Source organism: Danio aesculapii, chromosome 1 (genome assembly GCF_903798145.1).
Source record: "Danio aesculapii chromosome 1, fDanAes4.1, whole genome shotgun sequence".
Lineage (NCBI taxonomy): Eukaryota > Metazoa > Chordata > Actinopteri > Cypriniformes > Danionidae > Danio > Danio aesculapii.
The window spans coordinates 30,546,811-30,569,777 of NC_079435.1; the positions used below are offsets into that span (position 1 = coordinate 30,546,811).

General features: G+C 33.6%; 1 protein-coding gene across 1 annotated transcript in view; it reads right to left on the reverse strand.

Moving 5' to 3' along the window:
- pcca (propionyl-CoA carboxylase subunit alpha) overlaps positions 1-22,967 on the reverse strand; it is a 91,168-nt gene extending 68,201 nt beyond the window's left edge. Inside the window, exons 1-6 of the mRNA XM_056458662.1 lie at positions 22,870-22,967; positions 21,287-21,358; positions 17,628-17,675; positions 17,353-17,421; positions 13,194-13,307; positions 12,321-12,374 (exon numbers count right to left, since the gene is read on the reverse strand). Coding sequence (XP_056314637.1) covers positions 12,321-12,374; positions 13,194-13,307; positions 17,353-17,421; positions 17,628-17,675; positions 21,287-21,358; positions 22,870-22,923 — 411 coding nt within the window. The 5' untranslated portion in view covers positions 22,924-22,967. The remainder of the gene's footprint in view (positions 1-12,320; positions 12,375-13,193; positions 13,308-17,352; positions 17,422-17,627; positions 17,676-21,286; positions 21,359-22,869) is intronic.

Genomic DNA, 22,967 nt, shown 5'->3' on the forward strand with positions numbered 1-22,967 from the left:
TTGCAGACAACTAATAACTACATTATTTAAGGGCATTCGTTATTACATGGATAAGATTAAACTCACGATTCCTTTTTAATATTAAGATATTTTCTTTGAAATCTAAATGTATATTTTCCTACCAGGGTTGCTTATTAAATACTCCCTCGCCTAAACTTGCCGCGAGTGAGATGGAGAAAATGAAAGCACATCAGCAGCAGCAGGGAAAAATCAGATAATCAAGACATAATCTTTAAAATTATGACATATAAAAAAATTTTCAAATATATAACTGAGGTTTGTAATATAACAATCACAGTGAAGCATTCATTAAATCCTTATTTTCCACAGAACGAAACAAATCATTACCGCACAGTGATATAATTAATTTTTTTTATTCGTTTTTTTTGGGGGGAAAAAAATATCTTTTTGAAACCAATTTTATTTTGCTATAATTTTTTACTTAATTTTAACGTATCTTTTGTTGGTCAGTTATCTATAAACAAGAATAAAGAATAACCTGAAGCAATTCAGAACAAGTCCACTATATGCGGCAAATAATTAATTGCCGTGAGATTGTGTTGGTTTGTTAAAAAAAGAATAATCAAGCCTAAATAAAATTAAAGTGAAATATTCATAGTTTCAGAGAAGCCTATATAAAACTGTTTCACTGTTAATTACAAATTAGAATAAGCAGGAAATGCTTTTGCAATGTTTGGCAGCACTGAACATGTTCCCAGATTACCTCGGAAGAACAAACTCTGTTGAAAGAATAAGAGAGCTCCTTGTGAGAATGAAGATGTCGGCATATCTGTGCCAGTCTGTCAGATAAAATTGGTTAAAACACCTTAATATTTTAGAAAAGGCAGTTAAAGTTTGATTGAATGATCCTCTCCATCCGTGACCCACCCTTAAGTAAATATGCAGCCTATTTTTTGATTACCTGACTGCCGCATTAACAGCAGCACTTAATGGTATAACTGAGAAATGATGTGTTCCTATTGCACAATGTCACCCACTTGACGGAACTCGTTGTGAAGGATGAGAAAAAAATTTAACATGCTAGACTGTGCGATGGTGTCATGAGGCGTCGCAGACATGGTATCGTTGTCATGGGTTATGCCACATTACACTAGAAAAAATGTTTGAATCTTGCGTCACGATGCCCATTTGTCATTCACGAATCCCCACGACACCCTAAGTCAAGGAAATCATGCCGAAATCATCACAAATTCATGTGATCTGACCGGGCTTTAATTGTTTTTACAAATTTAAGTGCACTGAACATAAAACATTTAAGTTGCCCCAAAAAAGCCTTGAGAAATTTGTATTTAACTCATTTTAATTAAGTTTGAACAAGCAGTAAAAGTAGTTTTTTGAGTGTGATATCAAAGCAACAGGTGACGAAACAAAAATCTAAATAAAAAGAACAAAGAAAAAAATACAAGTGATGCAGTCAGATATCTAGAAAAATAAAACCAAAACAAAACAGATGACACAAAACAAAACATAACAAATTACAAAAACAAAATCAAAAAGAACAAAAACAGGTGACAAAAAACAAACATGCAACACAAAACAAAAAAATGTAAATAAATAAAAATGTAAATGAATAAGTAAACAAATAAATAAATAAATAAATAAATAAATAAATAAATAAATAAATAAATAAATAAATAAATAAATAAATAAATAAATAAATAAATAAATAAATAAATAAATAAATAAATAAAAGCCTGGCATTTTCCTGAAAACAAGACAAGGGATGTCGTAATCAATAGGACAACATTTGATTGTTAATTCTATGCATTGTCAAATTACAGTGACCCCAGTCACGCTACAGAGCTTCCACTCAAACTCTTTTTTGTGTCTCTGTCCAATTCCAGAAAATTAAATCCAATAATACAGCTGCACCCATTCAGATGTCACTCAATCTCTCTCCTCCTTCTGTTACTCTTTTTAAACTCTTCCCTCATGTGTATTTGTGCATGTGGAATACATTCAAAGGCCTAAACAACAAACAGTAAGCCGCTACAACAACAGTAAAAAGAGTGCGAGTCTCAGGAAGTGTCGACAACTTGTGTACAACTGTGCACGTGGGCGAGAGAACACTAGGATAATGAAAACATCTTGTTCAAGACGACATCCAAAGATTGAAAAGGCACGAAAACACACACATGCACACTCCACTCAAACTCAATCTCCTCTCCGCTATTGAAAAGCGCTTTCCTTTTAACATGCTAAAGAGGCTGGAGAGGTAATCCTACAGTAACAGAGCTGAACCTGCGCATGCCCAGGGGCTTCGGCCAATCGTTTGCGCTGCGTAAAACTGTACTAACTGTTGGGCAGAGGGGGCAGCTATTCAGGATGGGGGGCTCATTCACCTCTTATTCATGTGGGGGGTATCGCTATTCAACTGCTAATGTAATGACATCTTCATTTCCACACACACACACACACATACACACACAAGGCAGCGCATGGCCTACTCATTTATGTGTGTGCGTGCATGAGTATAGGGGAATGTAAAAGAGTGACTGGGGGATGGAAATGTAGATAGAACTTCTGTAGCAGGTACAGATGTGCTTATGAAACTAATTATTTACATTTATTCAAAGCTATTTAGTGTATAGGGCATGGTGGAAGAAATTGTCTTGGAATAGCTTAATAAAGAACACTATGTCAGACACTTGGTTTAAATGAAAAGCTTACTCCTTTATCACTTTCTGTAAACATGTGAATCACTGCTTTTTTACCATTTTCTGTAGGTGGTGTATTCCTATCAGTGGTGTAAAGTAACAAATTGCAAATACTCAAACTACCGTGAGTAGTTTTTCCTCAAACTTAAAAACCCAACAGTCAACATTATCAAATAAGTGTAGTTAACTCAAAATTTACTGAAAGTTAATTCTACTAATTTCAAAACAGTTTTAAACTCGGTGTTAAAGGTAATTAGTTAATTAAATACCTCATTACTTCAACTTAAATAGAGTAAGTTCACAATACTCGTATATATTAGTTTAAATTTAATTGAAAATTTAATTATCTTAAATAGATTTTTCAATGTTTAAATAATCATGTTCCAATCCTGTTTTCTGATCTAATCAGTAGGCATCAAACCTCTCACAGAGTCACACGGGCAACTGCTAATGGTGACTGTCTAGTGTAAGACCTCATTTGGTCAATCTTTCTTCTCTGTAACGGGAGCCAAACTGTGGAATGATTTACCTGTTAGCTTAAAATCAGAAAGTAATCTAAATATTTTTACTAGTGGTTTTTACTAAAAAGTGGTTAAAAACAAAACAGCAGTGTTTGCACAAATAGTCTACTGTTACTACTCCATTACTTTCCTTACTTGCAGTCACTACTATTATTTTATTCTTGTCTATGGGAATTGGCTAAGTGGGAAAATCAGTCCTGTGATTTTCGTCAAATCAAATCGCGCAAAAAAGTAACAACCTCAAAACATTGGCACTTTCTAAATGCAGCAAAGTGTTTGGAAGCATTAAAATAGTCTAAGAAATTATCTAAATTCTTTACACGCACTACCTCAGAGACTGTTTAGACACTGATGAGAAAATGATGTTTACTGTATGATGACCAAATCCCCGGTCAGATCACACGATTTTTATTGTCGGTTACAATTTTTTTTTCTTTTTATAAAATCTTGACCTGTCGTATTTTCTTTGAAATCTAAATGTACATTTTCCTGCCAATGTTATTAAACATTCTTTCGCCTGAACTTGCCGCAAGTGAGGCAGAGAATTAAATCCTTATTTTCTACAAAGTGGAACAAATCATCACCACACAGTTGAGCCGTGTACAGACAAACAAAAATATAATTCGCATATTTTTGGAAAAAAAAAAAGTTTTTGAAACAAATTTAATTTGCTATAATTTGTGTCTTAATTCTTTTGTTGTTAAGTTAACTATTAGATAAAAAAAGAATAACGAATAACCTTTGAAGTGAAGTGCTTCAAAACAAGCCTGCTATAAGCTTTAGTGCCAAAATACGAATTGCAGTGAGATTGTGTTGGTTTTTTAATTAAAATAATAATCTAGGCTAAATAAAATTTAAATTAAATATTCACAGTTTCAGAGAGCCTATAGTAAACTGTTTTCACTGTTAATGACAAATTTGAATAAGCAGGAAATACTTTTGCAATGTATTCGCAGCACTGAACATGTTCCAAGATTACCTTGGAAGAACAAACTCTGTTTGAAGGAGGAGAGAACTCAGAAACTGGTTGTGAGAATGAAGATGTCTGCATATTTGTGCCAGTCTGTCAAATAAAAAGCTTAAAACACCTTAATATTTTGAAAAAGGTAGTTAAAGTTTGCATGACTAATGATTGATCTTATCTACCTGTGACCCAGCCATAGCCTATTTTGCAGCCCATTTTTTGATTACCTGATTGGCGAATTAATGGCAGCATTTACTGAGATAACTGAGAAATGATGTGCTCCTATTGCACAGTGTCACCCACGTGGTAGAATTCGTTGTGAAGAACGAGAAAAAAATGGAATATGCTAGATTTTCTGCGATGGGGTTATGAGGCATTGCAGTCACGATATCGCTTGTCGTGAACTATGCCCCATTACATGAGAAGAAAAGATTGAATCTTGTCACAACGCTCATTTGTCATTTACGAATCCCCATGACATTCTACGTCAAGGAAATTGCGCGGAAATCTTGCCAAAATCGTGTGATCTGACTGGGGCTTAAAAAACATTAATCCACTACAGAATATTACGCGGAATTCACAGCGTAATGCGCACTACTCTTGAGTACTTTTAAAAGGGTTACTTTTTACTTATACTTTGAGTAATATTTACAACAGATACTTTTACTCTACTTTCACCTTTACTCTACTTTTTGGCCAAGTAATGGTAGTTTTACTTGAGTATGATTTTTTTCAGTACTCTTTCCACCACTGATTTTTAAGCATACACAATTTTTTTTTATTCTATAAAAATGGATTTAGTCATGGTAAAAAGTTGTACTACTATCCATTGAAAGATAATGTGGACTTAAACTAAAGTTAAATCTGTATTCAAAGAACTAAACATTACCATAAATTACAATTTAATTCATGTTTATTTCTAAAGCGCTTTTACAATGTAGATTGTGTCAAAGCAGCTTAGCACAGAAGTTCTAGTAAATTGAAAATGTCAGTCCAATTTTCAGAGTTCAGTTTAGATCTGTCACCATTAGGCATGGGCCAGTATAAGATTCTGACAGTATGATAACCTTGGATAAAAACATCAAGGTTTCACTATTTTGTGATTACTGCTCTAAAACATATTCTTTTTAAATGTCTGGGTAAAAATGTAAAACTTTTCCCCCTTAAACCCAATATATTTTATTTTGAGAATTTAAAAAAATATATTTTGTAAACATGTCAGGCTAAATAATTCGAAGGAATCATTGACTTCTACTGTCTTCATTGGTTTTAAAAACACAGATTTCTTTACCACGGCATCTTTGGATATGTTTTCTGTTGAAGATACTGTTGTCCTAAACAAAACAAAAAAAAACATTAAAAAAAACTTTACATATACCGTAGCAACAGTATAGCAGAAAATTGTCGATTTTAAAAACCTTGACTTTTTCAAACCAAGGTATATCTTAAAAACAGTTATTGTCCCATGCCTAGTCACGATAAGTCATTTTTGTTGTGCAATATATTGTCAGAAATTATTGCGATAAGTGTTATTACTGTCATTTTAAGACCAATTTATGTTCGTGTTCATATATAAAAGCATCTAAATAGTCATAAACACCTTCAAGGGACAAAAATGACATGTAGATGTGCTTGTAAGATGGCTTTAACGTTATTTCTGAATCGCCAATTTTCTGGAAGTGGACCGCAGATGAACTAAGCTCATTTGGGCACCTTCTTCTAAACCTGTCAGTAGTTTTTAGGAAAATGTGAAAATTTACCTTTTCCTCACCTGTTAGTAGGCATTGTTTGTAAAAGAGTTGGACCCTGAACTCGCTGATGCCTCCAGTGAAGATTAGATGACAGAAGCTGCGCAATCAGCTAAAATTTTGAAGACATTTAATTTTTATGTAATCACTAATCATGATGGACAATATATATTGCATCACCATAAATAATTGAAGTCATGTCCATATATTGCACAATAAATAAGTCGATATATTGATTATTGTGACAGGCCTAGTTCAGTTTAGTTTAGTTCAGTGTGGTTTAAATTTCACTGCTGGAAGTACAAACACTGAAGTTGCTCTATTTATCGATGAGCAGCTCCACAAGTGCCAAACCAAGCAAGCCAGTGGCAACAGTGGCAAGCAACAAAATTTCACCAATTTCCTAAATTATTTTTCCTTTTACAAACTAATTTTCCATGTTTCCCCACAAATACCACTATTCAAGCCAAAAAGCCATTTCAACACACAAAATTACCTTAAGATAATGTTGCTAAAACATAAAATAAAAATTTGATATACCCTTTTTTATACAAATATTTAAAATGTATCTATATGTAAATTTATTAAATCAACTGTTCTATATGTGGTAAAATCATTTGTTTAACAATTAAATGAGCAGACTAAAAAAAACACATAGATTCTAGTATGTATTTGTTTGTAATGTATTTTTTCATTTAATGCCATGTCAGCAACAAAGGCTATTTTCATGGCAGGAAAATTTAAATAAAAAATATACAATTAAAAACAACAAAGTAATGAATACATAAATTAAATAAGGTTTTTAGTGTTAATACGTAGATTTTAGTGTGTTTAAATAAAATGTTCTAAGTTCTAGATGGCAAGCCAATCGTGGGGATACAAAAGGAATCCCAATGTCAATGCAATGCAAATGTCTAAGCATTTACATATTGATTCAAGACACAATAGGCAATGTTTCAGAAATAGTATGAACAATTTAGGTCATTTACATTACTGTTATAAGTCTTTAAATAAGAATTCTTACTGGCAGCATTCAAAATCTGTGTGGGTGCTTCATTTGAGTACTTCATGATGTGTTTGACTGTACTACATTGGCCATGTGGTCATGGTCATCATTTGATCCACACTGAAAAAAAATGATGTCTGCAAAGTTGTTGCAAACAATTTATTTGTGTTGAATTTAAACAAACAAACTTAATTTGGTTGTTCAACTTCAACCCAAATAAATTGTTTACAACCACTTAACTTAAACTACTTAAACCACATAACTTAAAAGTTAATAAATCCAAAGAATCATCTTTGTATATTTTTTTTCAGTGTACATCATTTAAAATGTCACCGGGTCTTCCAAGTACATTTTCCCTTTATGTTTTATAAATAGTGTAAATTACTTTTGCCCAAGCTTATACATACTTGGTGACCCCTGTCCTTTAAGCCACATGAATAAAGCTGAATCACAGAGGATACAGAGCTGTATCATGCTAGGCAGACAGGTGATTGTTAAAAACGGGAAATCTTCCACACTCAAAAAATTACTTCTGCTTTTTGTTCAAGCTACTTATTTAAAATGAGTTGAAACAACACAATTGTTAAGGCTGTTTCACGACAACTTGTCGGTTTTATGTTCTATCCACTTAAATTTGTAAAAACAATTAAGTTACTTAAGTTTAACTTAATAAATATGTTCAACGAATTGTGTGGAACCCAGTATTTTTTTGCAGTAGATGTCCGATCTTCGAGTGGATCTCAGAGTTAGGACGAGTTGCAGTTTTTGAAAAACTCTCCCACAGTTTACATGGAAGGACTGAAATTTACTTTGATAAATGGGGAAAATTTCTGCAATCCACACCGCTAGCAAACATGTAACGAGACAAAATAATAATTAAGGCCATAATATTAGCAACCCCCCACCCATTTTTTTTCTTGTGTGTGTTTTGGTTTGGTTTACTTAATTTATATGATGTTATTTATTTATTTATTTATTTATTTAGAATTGTTCTGCTTTTAAATTAATGCTCTGTATTTGATATTCATCTGCATTATTTGAAATAAGAAAAATCAATAAAAAGTTTATCTACTTTATTCACCTGTACTGCAAATCTTTGGACCGTGAGGGCAACTGGAGCACCCGAAGGAATTCCACGTAAATGCAGGGAGAACAAGCAAACTCCACACAGAAATGCCAACTGACCCAGCAGAAGCTCGAACCAGCGACCTTTCTGCTGTGAGGCGACCGTGCTACCCACTGCACAAGTTCAATTCAAAAATAGTGTACATTCAAACACTACTTACTTTCTTTCCTTTTGTTTGTTAGTTTACTATATCACAGGGACGCATGCCTATTCAGATGCTGCCTCTTAATGTTTTCTCTTTGCTTAATGATATATTCTGCATAATTTAACAATTTCTTTAAGGAAAAGTAGGCAATAAAATAAACTGCCACCCAGCAAAACTATTATTAGCCCCCTGAATTATTAGCCCTTAACATAATAGTTTTAATAACTCATTTCTAATAACTGATTTATTTTATCTTTGTCATGATGACAGTAAATAATATTTGACTAGATATTTTTCAAGACACTTCTATCCAACTTAAAGTGACATTTAAAGGCTTAACTAGGTTAATTAGGTTAACTAGGCAGGTTACGGTAATTAGGCAATTACTGTATAATGATGGTTTGTTCTGTAGACTTTTGAAAAAACATATAGCTTAAAGGGGCTAATAATTTTGTCCTTAAAATGGTGTTCGCTTTTATTCTAGCTAAAATAAAACAAATAAGACTTTCTCCAGAAGAAAAAAAATTATCAGAAATACTGTGAAAATTCCCATGCTCTGTTAAACATCATTTGGGAAAGATTAAAAAAAGAAGAAAAAAAAAAATCAAAGGGGGGCTAATAATTTTGACTTCAACTGTATATAGGTCATAGGCAAGTAGTCTTACTAGTGACGCAGAAATTACGCAGGTCAACTAATTACATCTGGTGTTAAATTAACATTAACTCCCCCAGGGTTGGAAAGATAGAAGTTTGTGGATTATATGCGTTCAAATTAGGAGAATTACTCATGTATTTCTAATGAGTCAAAGAAAATCCCTCAAAGAAAACTGCCTCTGTTCATTCTGAGTTGCTAGGCAGATTTTCCTCAAAGCCGTCGATTTAAAAAGCAGTGGTTTCTGACTCATTCGCTGCAGCATAACAGCCAAATTGAAAGGTGTCCTCTACACCAATCCAGTCGACAACCTTGAAGAGACATGAAACAAATCTGGGTACAGCCGAGCTGATTCGGGTCCCTGACTGCTTAATATTTAACACTTATTTTGACACGCTGATGAATTTTTAACAGGCTCTGTTGATTAACAGTATGATGTTCTGCCGAAAGCCTTTAAAACTGCACCAGAAAAGCTCATTTATTTTAGATTTTTAGCTAAAATTTTTATCTACGACTACTTCTAGGCAACCTATCAACGTGAGTCCGCCGTTGCTGTGACGACGCTCCATGTGTGTTTCCCTCCTGCCTGAATGTGATTTATATCAAAGCAGATTTTGCAAGCACGTCAACGAAAACTCTGCCAGGAGAGTCTCACGTTGTACACTACACTGCCGAGAGTAACACATGCAACACAAAAGATGCGTGTATTGTACGAGAAATTTCCATGACTGACTAGTGTGGACAAAAGAAACAGAAGGGGAAAAAAAAACAAGAGACAGAGAAAGGCCTGTTATCCTCCCTCATCTCTATTCTCAAATTCTGTCTGTTCCGCTTTTTTTTTTTTTTTTTTTGTTCTACAATGCAGCAACTCTACAAAAAGAAGAAATCTGGCAGAAGAAATCTGGAATCCTAAAAAAAAGCAAAAATATCTAGATCAAAAAAAAAGAGTGACGGCCCCATGTGAACTCTCTGAGTGTGTTTGAGGCCTGCCATGGCACGAAGCATGTCCTTATTTAGTCATAATCGATTGAAGGGTTAAAAAAAGATGGTAGCTTCTGAGTTTAGTTGCTATGGCAACACTCAGGCACAGTTGGAGGTTGGCACATGCACTTGTCGGTACCAAAGCGCTTGGCTCAATTTTTTTTGGGGCACAGGGGTTAAAGGGATAGTTCATCCAAATTCTTTACTAATCCCAACCTTGTTCAAAATTGTAATTCTTTCTTGTGGGAAACAAAAGTGAAATTTTTTTTTAAACTACACTGGATGTTCTTTTGCACGGTATTATATGCATCTTATAGGTCGTTTAGAGTGTTTTATGGTTCTAATTTTGTCCTGCGCCCTTTTTGAAGCTTCAATGTTCCAGTCTACATTAGATGATACTGCATGGAGAAATGATTAGGACATTTCTGGGTGAGCAGTTTCCTTTAAAATACTGAAAATCAACCAACTACACCACAGGTTCAGAACAAAGGACCTACACTACCATTCAAAAGTGTGGGGTCAGTTAATTTTTGTTCATTTTAAAATAATTACTCCAAATAAAAACTTCATATCAAAACTGACAGTAAAGTCGTTATAAAACTGCCATTGTTATTTTAGCATTGCTATTATAGGACTGGGTTTTTAGCAATGGTATTTTAACCCTGAATAATTACTTTAGTTCTTATTATTTATTTGTAAACATTTTATTTATGAATATATTGTATTTTCTTATGCAACCCCAAATGTGAAAAATGTTGGGGCAGTATGGAAAACGCAAATAAAAAAAGAAAGTAGTTATTTCTAAATTTACTTTACATCCAAGAAAGGTCTGGTCCTTTAGAATCACAGATGCGCGGAGGATCGCCAGTTTGCCAATAAATAAGTGAGAACATTATTGAAATGTGTGAAAACAATGTTCCTCAAAGCAAAATAGAAGGGCATTTGGATTTCACCTTTAACAGTGCAAAAGATAAATAAAATATTCAAGGAATTTCAGTGCGTAAAAGGACAAGGGCGCAAGCCTAAGCTGAACTACTGTGATCTCCGATCCCTCAGGAGGCACTGAATCAAGAATCATCATTCATCTATATGCAATATCACCACATGAGCTGAGAACTACTTTGGCAAACCTTTGTCAAGTACCATAAATTCCAGTTAAAAATGTACTGTGCCAAAAGGAAGCCCTATGTTAACAATGTCCAGAAGCGTTGTCGACTTCTCTGGGCTCTGAGACATTGAGATAGACCATCAGAGAGTGTAAATGTGTACTGTGGTTAGATGAATTAGTATTTCAGGTATTTTGGGGAGAAATGAACACTGTGTGCAAAGGTAACTTGCCCTTCTGTGATGGCACCAATAATGTTGAAAAGTGATTTTGGAGCACAATATTCTGCCTTCTTTTCCAGGTATGCCCATTCATATTTCAACAAGACAATGAAAAACCACATTCTGCACACATTACAAAATCCTGGCTGCGGAGGAAGAGGATACAGGTGCATGACTGGCCTAGCTGCAGTCCCGACCTGTCTCCAATAGAAAATTTGTGGCGTATTTTTAATATTGCCATTCCTTTTCATAACACTTAAAAGATATTTAGGGACTGAAGACACCAAGTGATGAAGTGTTTCAGGTGTAATTTTGTCTCATTCTTCCTGCAAACAAGTCTTTAGGTGGGAAACAGTATGGCTTCTTCATTGTTGCATTTTGTTCTTCAAAACCACAATCGGAATAGGTGTTTACTTAATAAAAATCATGAGGAACACATTAAATAATGTTTGTTGTACTGTCTGCAATGACATGCAAGTCAAAGTGAATTTAAAAATTACTTTTTTCCTTTTTTCATTTGCTTTTTCCATACTGACGCTGAAGAGAAGAGTAATGACTGCTGGACATTCAGTTTTGCCAACACATGAGTAAATTATGTTTTGTTTTTTGTTAAAACAAGATACATTGTAATAATACCTAATAAAGTTAAAAAAAATTTTTTTTAAATCTTTCTATAAGCTAACTTTATAACAAAAATTAAGTATACTCAGAACTAAGTGAAAAGAAACAAATTATCAGCACTGGCTACATTCTAATAAACACTGCATTATCAAACAAAAGCAAAAAAATGTAAACAATAATAAACTGCAAGTAAAATTACAATTGGAATCCTTTTATCAAATGACCCTTTTGGCCTTTCAGCCTTTATTTGGGTTGCAAATAATCTTCTCACCTCAGAACTCACACCTTTAATTAAATTACTACTGGGGGGTCTGAGTTGTTAATTACAAAAACTTTGTGTGTGTGTGTGGTGTGTGTGTGGTGCGTGTGTGTATGTGTGTGTATGTGTGTGTGTGTGTGTGTGTGTGGGAGGGACATTGGCTGATGCAAAACAATGAGTGAAAGAGCAGCTCTGCCCCCAACTCTAACGCAAAGACATTTAAATATCCAACCACTCGTTTCTCTTTTTACTCTCCCCATTTTTTTTCTCTTTCAGGAAAATGGAAGACTCACCAATCTTTTGGCAAACTCCTTATTTTCAGACAGGAATCCATAGCCTGGATGAACCTATGAAATAATAATGCTTTTAGAAATATTAACAACATTCAAAGCATTCATGTAATAACACTGATGTTTAACAGATCTCTCACATCACTCAGGTAAATATAACAACATTGACCACTGCACCATGTTTATAATATATGACCTTGTTTACACCAATTTGGATTAGGATCCTGTGATTTACCTTGCTTCCACAGACAAACACACACAAAATTTTTCATGTTTTATGGCGACATCCCACAGATGTAATGATTTTTATACTATACAGACTGTATATTCTCTCTTTTTACCCCAACCCTACTCCTAAAGCCTAACCTCAAAGAAAAAAATCAGCAATTTTTCTTTTCAAAATATTTCATTCTGTATGATTTATAAGCCATATTCCTCATGGCGTCTCAAAGAAATATACCCACAAAGTAAAAAATTACTGGTATTACTATTCACCTTACTCTTGACGTACGAGCGGGCACACCCATTGGAATCTTTTTGGCTTGAGACTTCCGGTCCTATTCACTTCCATTCACTTTCAAACATTAAAAACACCTTGCTATGCTGCTTGATGTTCACAAACTGATATTATCTTATTACATTATTCTATTTTTATGTATAATCTTGAACAGACTTGTTTGAAGAGCAAGTAGTTTAACCGTTTCTGCCGTTTATTATTCCTTGTCATTTCTTCCACAGGAAACTGAATCGGAAGTTCTAAAACAATCAAAAATCGCACTTCCGCATTGTAGAATAAGATTAATACTTGAGGGTACCTTTGGCCTTTATAAGTGATGAATACCATGACCATATACACGCACACACAGAGACACTCACAGCTTGTGCTCCAGTCATCTTGATGGCGTTCATGATAGCATCCATGTTCAGGTAACTTTTACTGGTAGGAGCAGGACCAACACACACAGCCTCATCTGCCATTTTCACATGAACCTGAAGGAATGAAAACAAACAGGAAAACAATTCAAGTCAGAAAATGAGAGCGAAAAAATATTGCATTAATTCATAACATAAATTTAGATTTATAAATATATAAAATATATTACAATGGCTATCATATTTTGTCTTTTTTTTTTTTTTTTTTTTAACAAAGTGTCAACACAATGTATTTTGAAATGTTTTTTATCTATCATACATCAATTATCAGTTCCAGTGTGCTCAATTGTCTAGAAATTAAACTAATGATCTCAATACTGACTAGGCTGTTACACTAAGGGGGTTTATAGTATTGGCTTTTATGCATTTTTAAACAGTGGTATTATAGTTTATATTAATTAGAGTATGTGGTATGTCAATGTTCCCGTCTACATTAGATGATACTGCATGGAGAAATGATTAGGACATTTCTGGATAAGCTGTTCCCTTTAAAATACTAAAAATCAACCAACTACATCACAGGTTCAGAACAAAGGACCTACACTACCATTCAAGTGTGGGGTCAGTTCATTTTTGTTCATTTTAAAATAATTACTCCAAATAAAAACTTGTATTTTTATTTTTATTAACTTCATTTTTATTTTTATCAAAACTGACAGTAAAGTGGATATAAAACTGCCATTGTTATTTTAGCATTGCTATTATAGGACTGGGTTTTTAGCAATGGTATTTTAACAATAGATAATTACTTTAGTTCTTATTATTTATTTGTAAACATTTTATTTATGAATATATTGTATTTTCTTATGCAACCCCAAATGTGAAAAATGTTGGGGCAGTATGGAAAACGCAAATAAAAAAGTAGTTATTTCTAAATTTACTTTTGACTTTTATTTCATTGCAGACAATATGAACACAAAATATTTCATGTTTTGTCTGGTCAAGTTCATTTCTGTTTTAATATACAGTCTTTCTTGTCATTCAGACCTGAAGCACAATCCAAAAAAAGTTGGGACAGGAGCAGTTGAGGGCTAGTAATCAGATAAACTGGTTAATTAATGATGTGATTTGAAACAGGTGATACCAACAGGTGACTGTAATTATGATTTGGTATAAAAGCAGCATCCAAGAAAGGTCTAGTCCATTAGGATTCGTTTTTTTTTTATCTATCATATATCAATTATCAGTTCCAGTGTGCTTAATTTTCTAGAAATCAAACTAATGATCTCAATACTGACTAGGCTGTTACACTAAAGGGGTTTATAGTATTGGGTTGCTGTTTTTTATGCATTTTTAAACAGTGGTATTATAGTCTATATTAATTAGAGTATGTGGAAATGTACATCTAGAAAACAACTGTTAAGTACATCGTAACTGTCAAAAGCTTTCTTTAGTTCATTTACTCACATTATTTATTTTTTTTATGTAAAATAATGTGAAATTATGTGAAAGGTTTGTTTTTCATCTTTTATTCATTTCTGATTTGTTTGGTGAAGTAACCTAGATTCTGAAATTTGAAACGCACTCATTTTCATTGCTACCAGTCAGTTCCTCTCAAATCCATTGCCTGTGTGGCCAAGATGTCGTCACACACGGTGTGAAGCAACTGTGACAGTGAGCTGACGGAGTGACAGACCTCACAATGGGGAAGCATTAATATTGACAACTGCATCAACAGGGGAGGTTTGGAAAAGACTCGCTAGCCAACTGCTGCTTCTCTGCTAATGTTTTCCACACATGTGTAAAAAGGGAGACGCAGAGTCGTTTTCACTGACTTTTAACGAGCTTGACGTAAACAGGAGCTTGCGCAAAAATGGTGCACAGTTGCAACACTAACAAGCCAGCCCATAATACACTACCAAACCATTTAAACTGTAAACTCTGAACTTTTGTTAGCGTTAATTCAAAAAAATCATGAATTTGTTTGTTTATTTTTGTTTTAATCGCGCAGAGAAATATCTAGACGTGTTTTTATTGTCAGTGTGTCTAACGAGCATTCTGTCCGAGATGCTTAATGCGGTGCAAAACTTGACAGCTTCCCACCATTTGTTTTCGGGAGGCTAATAAACTTTTCTGTCAGCACCTACACGGTTAACCAAAGAGACAGCCTGTGGCTTTGTTCCTTTTAAAGAAACACTTTTATACAAACGCCAAATTAGTAAATCCATTTCCAATCCAAGTTTAAAGAAAAGCCATTACAAGGGGTAAAGAGTCCAATGAGGGTTGAAAGCAGCATTCTGTTTGTAAAATATTTGACAACACCAATCCTGGGGTCAGTATACGGACTTCTAATGTCAATTTGTTCCCCCATACAGAGTCCAGATTATCCCCCACTGCTCTGTTTAAACATCTTCATTTAGATGCTCTTTAGCGGCTGCAAATCAAATGCAAAAGATCCCCACCTCTACCCCCCCTCTTCATTCCCCCAATCCAGCACAGAACACAGCGGGGGGGGCGAGCAGAGTTTAAAACACTGCCTCTATCAAATTCTCATGCATATGGAATAGGAGGGGGAGAAAACTGACAGCTATCAATCATGGGAACAGAGGATTACACTCCATGAAAAGATAAAGGTGAGAAGAGCAAAAGCTTCGTGCTTATCTTGCTACGCTTGTAAAAGTGTACTAGGGTCTAATTTAGATATTAGTACCAGGTTGCCTCCAGATGACTGGCCTGCTTCGGCAAATCCATTTATTCATTTCAAATGCCTCACAGAATGCCTGTACAGCATTTGCATTTGCATTATGAATGTATTCTCTTGTGAACATTTTAATGAATTATCAACCACAATATAAAGTCCATGATAGGCCCTAGGAGTTAAATAATTTACATTTCTCTAATTTAATGCAATAACTTTAATTCAGTGATATTATCAGCATAACAAATTTATCGAATTAAAAGTGAATAAATTTGAGGATAGTTCAAACTTTTTAATTAAAACATTTGAAAAAAATTGAAAACTCTCCCATCATTTACCTACTCTTTTACAAATCCGCTTGACTTTTGTGGATTTTATATATTAAAAATATTATAAGAAATGTCTAAATGTTCAGTTCAAACTGTGATTACCAACATTCTTCAAATACTTTTTGTCTTCTGCAGAAAAAAAAGTTAATCGTGCAGTTTGAAACCTTGTGAAAGCAAGTAAATGATGCCTTAATTTTATTTTTATTCATTTCAATTTTTTATACTGTACTTTTTACTATGAATTTAATCATTTATGGGTATTTGGCACATCTTTTTAATTTTTTCTTTTTATAACCGCAGCACGCCAGATCCATGAAAGCCACATAAAAATCTATAATTTATTTGATTCAAAATCTTTAAAAATTCACAGCAAAAACCAAACAGTTTAAAACATGAAAATAAACTAATCCATAACAGCACGATAAGAAAAAAAACGACTTCATATCTGACCCAAATTCTAAAACTATTCCTTAAAAACATTCTAAAAAAATGTCAAGTTACAGTTGAAGTCAGAATTATTAGCCCCCTGTTTATTTTTTACAACACATTTCTAAACATAATAGTTTTAATAACTTATGTCTAATAACTTATTTATTTTATCTTTGCCATGATGACAGTAAATAATATTTTACTGGATATTTTTTAAGACACTTCTATACAGCTTAAAGTGACTTTTAAAGGCTTAACTAGGTTAATTAGGTTAACTGGGCAGGTTAGAGTAATTAGGCAAGTTGTTGTATAATGGTGGTTTGTTCTGTAGACTATCAAAAAATATATAGTTTAGTAAAAAAAATATAGCTTAAAAGTATAAGCTAATAATTTTGACATTAAAATGGTTCTTAAAAAAATTAAAACTGCCTTTATTCTTATCGAAAAACATCATTTGAGATTGAGAAAAAAAATTTCAAGGGGGGCTAATATTGACTTCAACTGTATATTAAAACAAAGTCCAATATAATATAATCAACCAAAAGTTGAATCTCAGAAATTAAGTTACTGCAATTTGTCTTGAAATTATATGATTTATTTGCTAATTATTTATTTGCAGTTTTAAATTAGATGTATGTTTTTAGACTTCTGAGCCTTACTGCACTTGTCTATATTTACGATATATTTAAAAATTTGTTATTCTCACCGCACTGGAGTCCACATCACTATGAACTGCAACTGTCTTGATGCCCATCTTCCTACATGTTTTAATCACCTGTGTTTATAAATAAAAAAGGGAATTAAGACATTTCACTGCACATGAATATGAATGTCTACATTTCAGAAAAGTAAAAATGCTCTGGAGGCTCAAGTCATTCATGCCACAGATGTAGGACTTCACCATTAAAAAAAAAGGAAAATGGCCTAAAGACAAATCTAATGTTTTGCCTTAAACACACTAAAGAGCACACACTCACTTACCCTGCAGGCGATCTCGCCTCTGTTTGCAATGAGGATTTTATCAAAGGTCTGTGGAAAGGAAAGGGGAACAGAGCGATTAAGACATTTGTTTTGTCAACACTTGATTTGTCCACAATGTGTGTGTGCTCTAACGCTGACTAAAGCCTAACTCATTTAGCTGTAAGTGAAAGTTGTGCTACACACCACACGCTGCTTTCCAGATGACAAGAAAATGAAGAGAACGAGACAAGAGAGCGAACAGATAAAAATCAAGTAATCAAGTGCCGAGCTGAAGGAAAAAAAAAAAAAAAAAAAAAAACATCCAAATCTGACTTTAGCCACCCCAGAACCGTAAACATTCAATTAAACTAGTAAAAAAATGTTGATTTGAAAAATAAAAATTAAGTAGTTTGAAAGCAGATTTACAAGATTGAAATTTGAAATTTGATATATATATATATATATATATATATATATATATACACACGCGCGCACACACACACACACACACACACACACACACACACACACACACACACACACACACACACACACACAAATAAACACAGATAGGCAGAAAGACAGACATGCAAGTAGACAGACACACAGACAAATTAATAGACAGACTGACAAACAAATGGACAGAAACACAGAAAGGCAGGCAGAAAGCTAGACAGATGGACATATGGAGACAGATGGAGATATATAGTTAAAAAAGCAGGCAGACAGACATACAAGTAGACAGACATGCTGTAGATAGACATTTTGACAGACACACAAATAGAGAAAGAAAGATACACAAAAAAGACAAGGCAAGTAGATAGACAGAAAAAGACAGACGGACAAACAGACGAGTAAACACAGACAGATAGACAGAGACGCACAGACAGATATATAGACAGAAAGGCAGGCAGGCAGGCAGGCAAGCAAACAAGCTGACAAACTGACAGGCATGGAGTGGAAAGCAGATAAGAAGACAGAGACATGAACATAGACATATGAAGATAAGCAGGCAGACAGACAGACAGACAGACATACAGAAAGAAAGAAAGAAAGAAAGAAAGAAAGAAAGAAAGAAAGAAAGAAATACAAGTAGATAGACAGAGGATAGACAGATAGACAAAGACAGGAATACAGATATATACATAGGCAAATAGACAGACAGACAGATATACAGTAGAAAGCAGATAAGCAGGCAGACATGAAGATAGACACATAAATAAGCAGACATACAGAGAATGAAAGACAAACAGAAAAATGACAGACAAGCAGATAGACAGATACACAGACAGACAGACAGACAGACAGAATTACAGTAGAAAGCAGATAAGCAGGCAGACATGAAGATAGACACGTATAGATAAGCAGACAGGCAAATAAAGAAAGATACACAAACAAAAAGACGAAGACATGAAGATAGACAGAAAAAAATAGAATAGATAAGATTTGCAAAGGTGTTGCTATAGTAACTATAGTATTGTCAATAGTTGCTAGGATGTAGCTATGCTGCAAGGGGGGTTCTTGCTTGCTACAGTGTTGTTCCTAGGTTGTTGTAGTGATAGAAATACAGCAAATCCACTGCCCATGAAGTGCAATGAACTTTCTCAAGTTCTAATGAGGGAGATCTCTAGATGATTCCAACTGTTAAGTAGATGTTTGTGCGCCCTAAAAGATCAAAGCATGAGTGTTTGCTAATGTTGTCTGCCATGTGTAAACAATTTATGGAAAAAACTGAAGGAAGTGTCTGCCCATAAACCATGTGTCAAGATGAGCCTAAGGCAACATGTATCCCAAGAACACGTTCTTAAACTCAAAGCATATTTCCCAGTCTGCTCCTATTGCTACACCCCCAATTCCACAACACACAAACACACATACATTCAGCCCCTCCAGGCAAAAGGCTGATTGCTAGAGAATGGCACATCAAAGCTGCATGAATGCAAAAGGATTTTGACTTTATAGACTGAGAGTGTAGGGGGTGATGAAATGACAATTCTGACTTAACAAATAACCAGTATATATAAATAGATCTCCTATGCTCAACTTTTCAAATGCCACTTGTTGCTGTCATTACTAAAATCAATGATTGATGAGTCTATGATTGCAAGACCAATACACACATATTGGGTGGGGTTTTCCAATTAACGATAATGCAGAGACATTTAAAATTAATGAAAAAACTAAACATAATAAAAAACTTAAGATTTACATTTTTTTGTCTTTTATGCTAACCACAAATTCATTAGCCGAGTTATAAAGATTCAATTAAACAGGAATGTTGTGCGATATTATTACAACTTGTTTATAGTTTAATTTATTTAACATGTGATTCATTCAGTGTAACATAATTTTTCAAAAATTATTCTAATATGGTGATTTGGTGCTCAATCTTTTTCGAATATTGTTGGTGCTTAATGGGGCTGCACAATATATCGTTTGAGCATTGATATCGCAATGTGTGCATCTACAATAGTTACATCACTCGATATGCAATGTTGAGTTGGGATTATAATTGACCATAAAGCACAGGTCAAAACACATAGGATTTGTGGAGTCACTGCAGAATCACAATAGAAGGAAAGTGTTTTAAGGCCTGTGGCTTTGTGAGCATTTTAAGAAAGTTTAAAACATTTTAATAGGATGAAGACTTTGCAATGATATTTTACATTTAATTATTCAACTTCTAAAAATCATAAAGCACTGTTTATTTCACTTTAATATTTGTTCAATTGTGTTCTTTTATGACGGTAGTTTGTTTATTATATGTATATACTAACATACATAAAATATATTTATATTTCACTCCCCTACAAAATCATCCCAATAAATCTAAAGTTATGACTTTCCAAATAGAGATATTTAAGTCATCCGGTGAAATTGTATTTATATCGCAATATCTATCGCAGAGAAAAAAAAAATATTGCAATGTCAATTTTTTCTAATATTGTCCAGCCCTCGTGCTTAATATAAAACGCATTTTGCTGCTTAACATGTTTATCCTGATTCAATGGTTATTATAAAGAAAACATAACTTTTATTGGTAAACAACTGAATTATTGTCTCTACTGACACTTTATCAATTCAGTGATGTCTATGATGAAGAACAAAATCTGTTATTTTATTTTTTTACATTTTAGTTATTTCTACAGCTTTTTTAGAAGTAGTGTATTTCAACAGGCTGTACAGGGGAACACACTGTACAAGTCAGAGCAGAATTTAGACAATTGTTTAAATGTTGTGATTATAAGTTTTACTAGTATGTGGAAACATTTTACTAATTATAATTTAAATTTTGATATTTTCAATAGGGCATGATTGCACCTAATTAGGTCTGTGACACTGAACACTAGAATAATGCCAGTTGCTAAAACAGAAAAGTTTTTTCTATTGCAACAAAAAAATACAGTATTATTTCATTTATTAAAGTGTTTTTACTGTAAATAAAATTAGATTTAGCGATATAAAGATTTTAAATCATTATTCCAAGAAGCAGTGATAAATAGGATGTAGATGCACAGTCAATACAAGATCTCAGTGGCCAAAATATTATACATCCAAAAAACAACAACTAAATAGCACCTTGAAAAGGGTGTAAGGGATTTAAGTAAGAAAAAATATACAATTTAAAAATTTCAATAATTCATGAAATCAACGGATTCTTTTTCTTTTCTCAGATTTACCTTGTTATTAGGCTCAATCACCGTAGAGTACTGGCAGATTATAACACCACACCTTTGCTTAAAACAGACATGCTGAAAGACAGAGAGATGTTAATCATTTATTTATTGTGTATTGTGATGCCAAAACAGAGCAGAAATACATCACATAAGTGAATTTGATTTAAAAATAGTTTTAAAAAAATATAGGTTGTTAATTCATAATTGCACAAATAATGACTAATTATAATGCAGTATTAAAGTTTCACTTAACTGTGTTTTCACAATAAGATGTGAAAAGTTTAAAGTTTTTTATTATTATTATTATTAATCTGAACAACGACATTTGTTGCTTTATTTGTAAATTTATAAAAACTGCTCACTAGCTGAAAAGTTCTCTCAATTATACATTTTTGGTTTTGTGATTTACACTATGAAACATTCTGCGAGACTATCATTAATGATAGAAGCACACTAATAGACTGAGGTAAAGTTGGTTTCATATTTGCACATGCAGACTTTCTCCTTAATAATATAATTTCAGAAAAGCATTCTTTTCAGACTCTAAATATGGGAATCATATTAGCAGCCAATGCTAAAGCCATACTTGCTTAAAAGTAGCATGGTAAACAATAGGGACAGTGTCACAAGTAGGCATGGGATGATAACCAGTTTCAAGGTTTACCATGGTTTGGAAAAGTCAAGGTTTTAAAACTGCTCAAATTTTCTGTTATACCGTTACTAAGGTATATGTAAAGGTTTTTTATGTATTTTTTAAGTGTTGTAAAGAAATCTGTGTTTTTGAAATTTAATGAAGAGCAGAAGTCAAGGATTTATTTAAACTATTCAGCATGACATGTTTACTGTTAAGTTAATGTTAAAATATTATAAATGTTTCCTAAAATAAAATATATTGTGTTCAATGGAGAAATGTTTTTTTTTACCTATGCATGTAAAAAATTATTTTAGAGCAGTAATAACAATACCGTGAGTGGTACTTTAATCTAAAGTTATCATATCGTCAGAAACTTATACTGGCCCATGCCGAGTCACAAGTTGTCAATGTGCAAGTGTGTGAATATTAAAACAAACTTTCCTTAAATCTCAAAAACGCAAGCTGCTACTAAGGTATTATTAGCGAGCTTCGGTCACAAGAATGTCGGATTTCACAATAGACAGTGTCATTACATAATAACTAAACAGACAAAAGTCTATTTAATGTCCAGATCACAACTATTTTTGGCATCAGAGCTCAATCAGCAAGCGAAAACAACTAAAATCCTTTTGACATTGACATAACATCACAGTCATTAGTGATAGCCTACTGACATTTGCTTTCTATCACAGCAACAGCAACAATGAATAACAACGCACATACGTATAAAGAGAAATGATTTATCCTTATACTTGACAATTACCAATCAAAAAACTGTCCGTTGAACGTTTAGTGTCAAACCAAATGAACATTCTTGCTGATCTTTTTAAGACAAGTCAGAACGCAGAGTCAGATAGAGCTGCGATGCTTCGTACATAACTCTGACAAGTCATCAGATTAGTCCAATTGGATGTTTTCTTTCATAAGGTGATTTCGGATATCATACGCTCACCTTAACAGCATGCAAAACTCTTTGAAAGCCTGCAGCGCTTCTGTAAGCCGCCATGATAGTCGGAGAGCTGCTGAGAGGAGAGCGGCGCGCTCTGACGA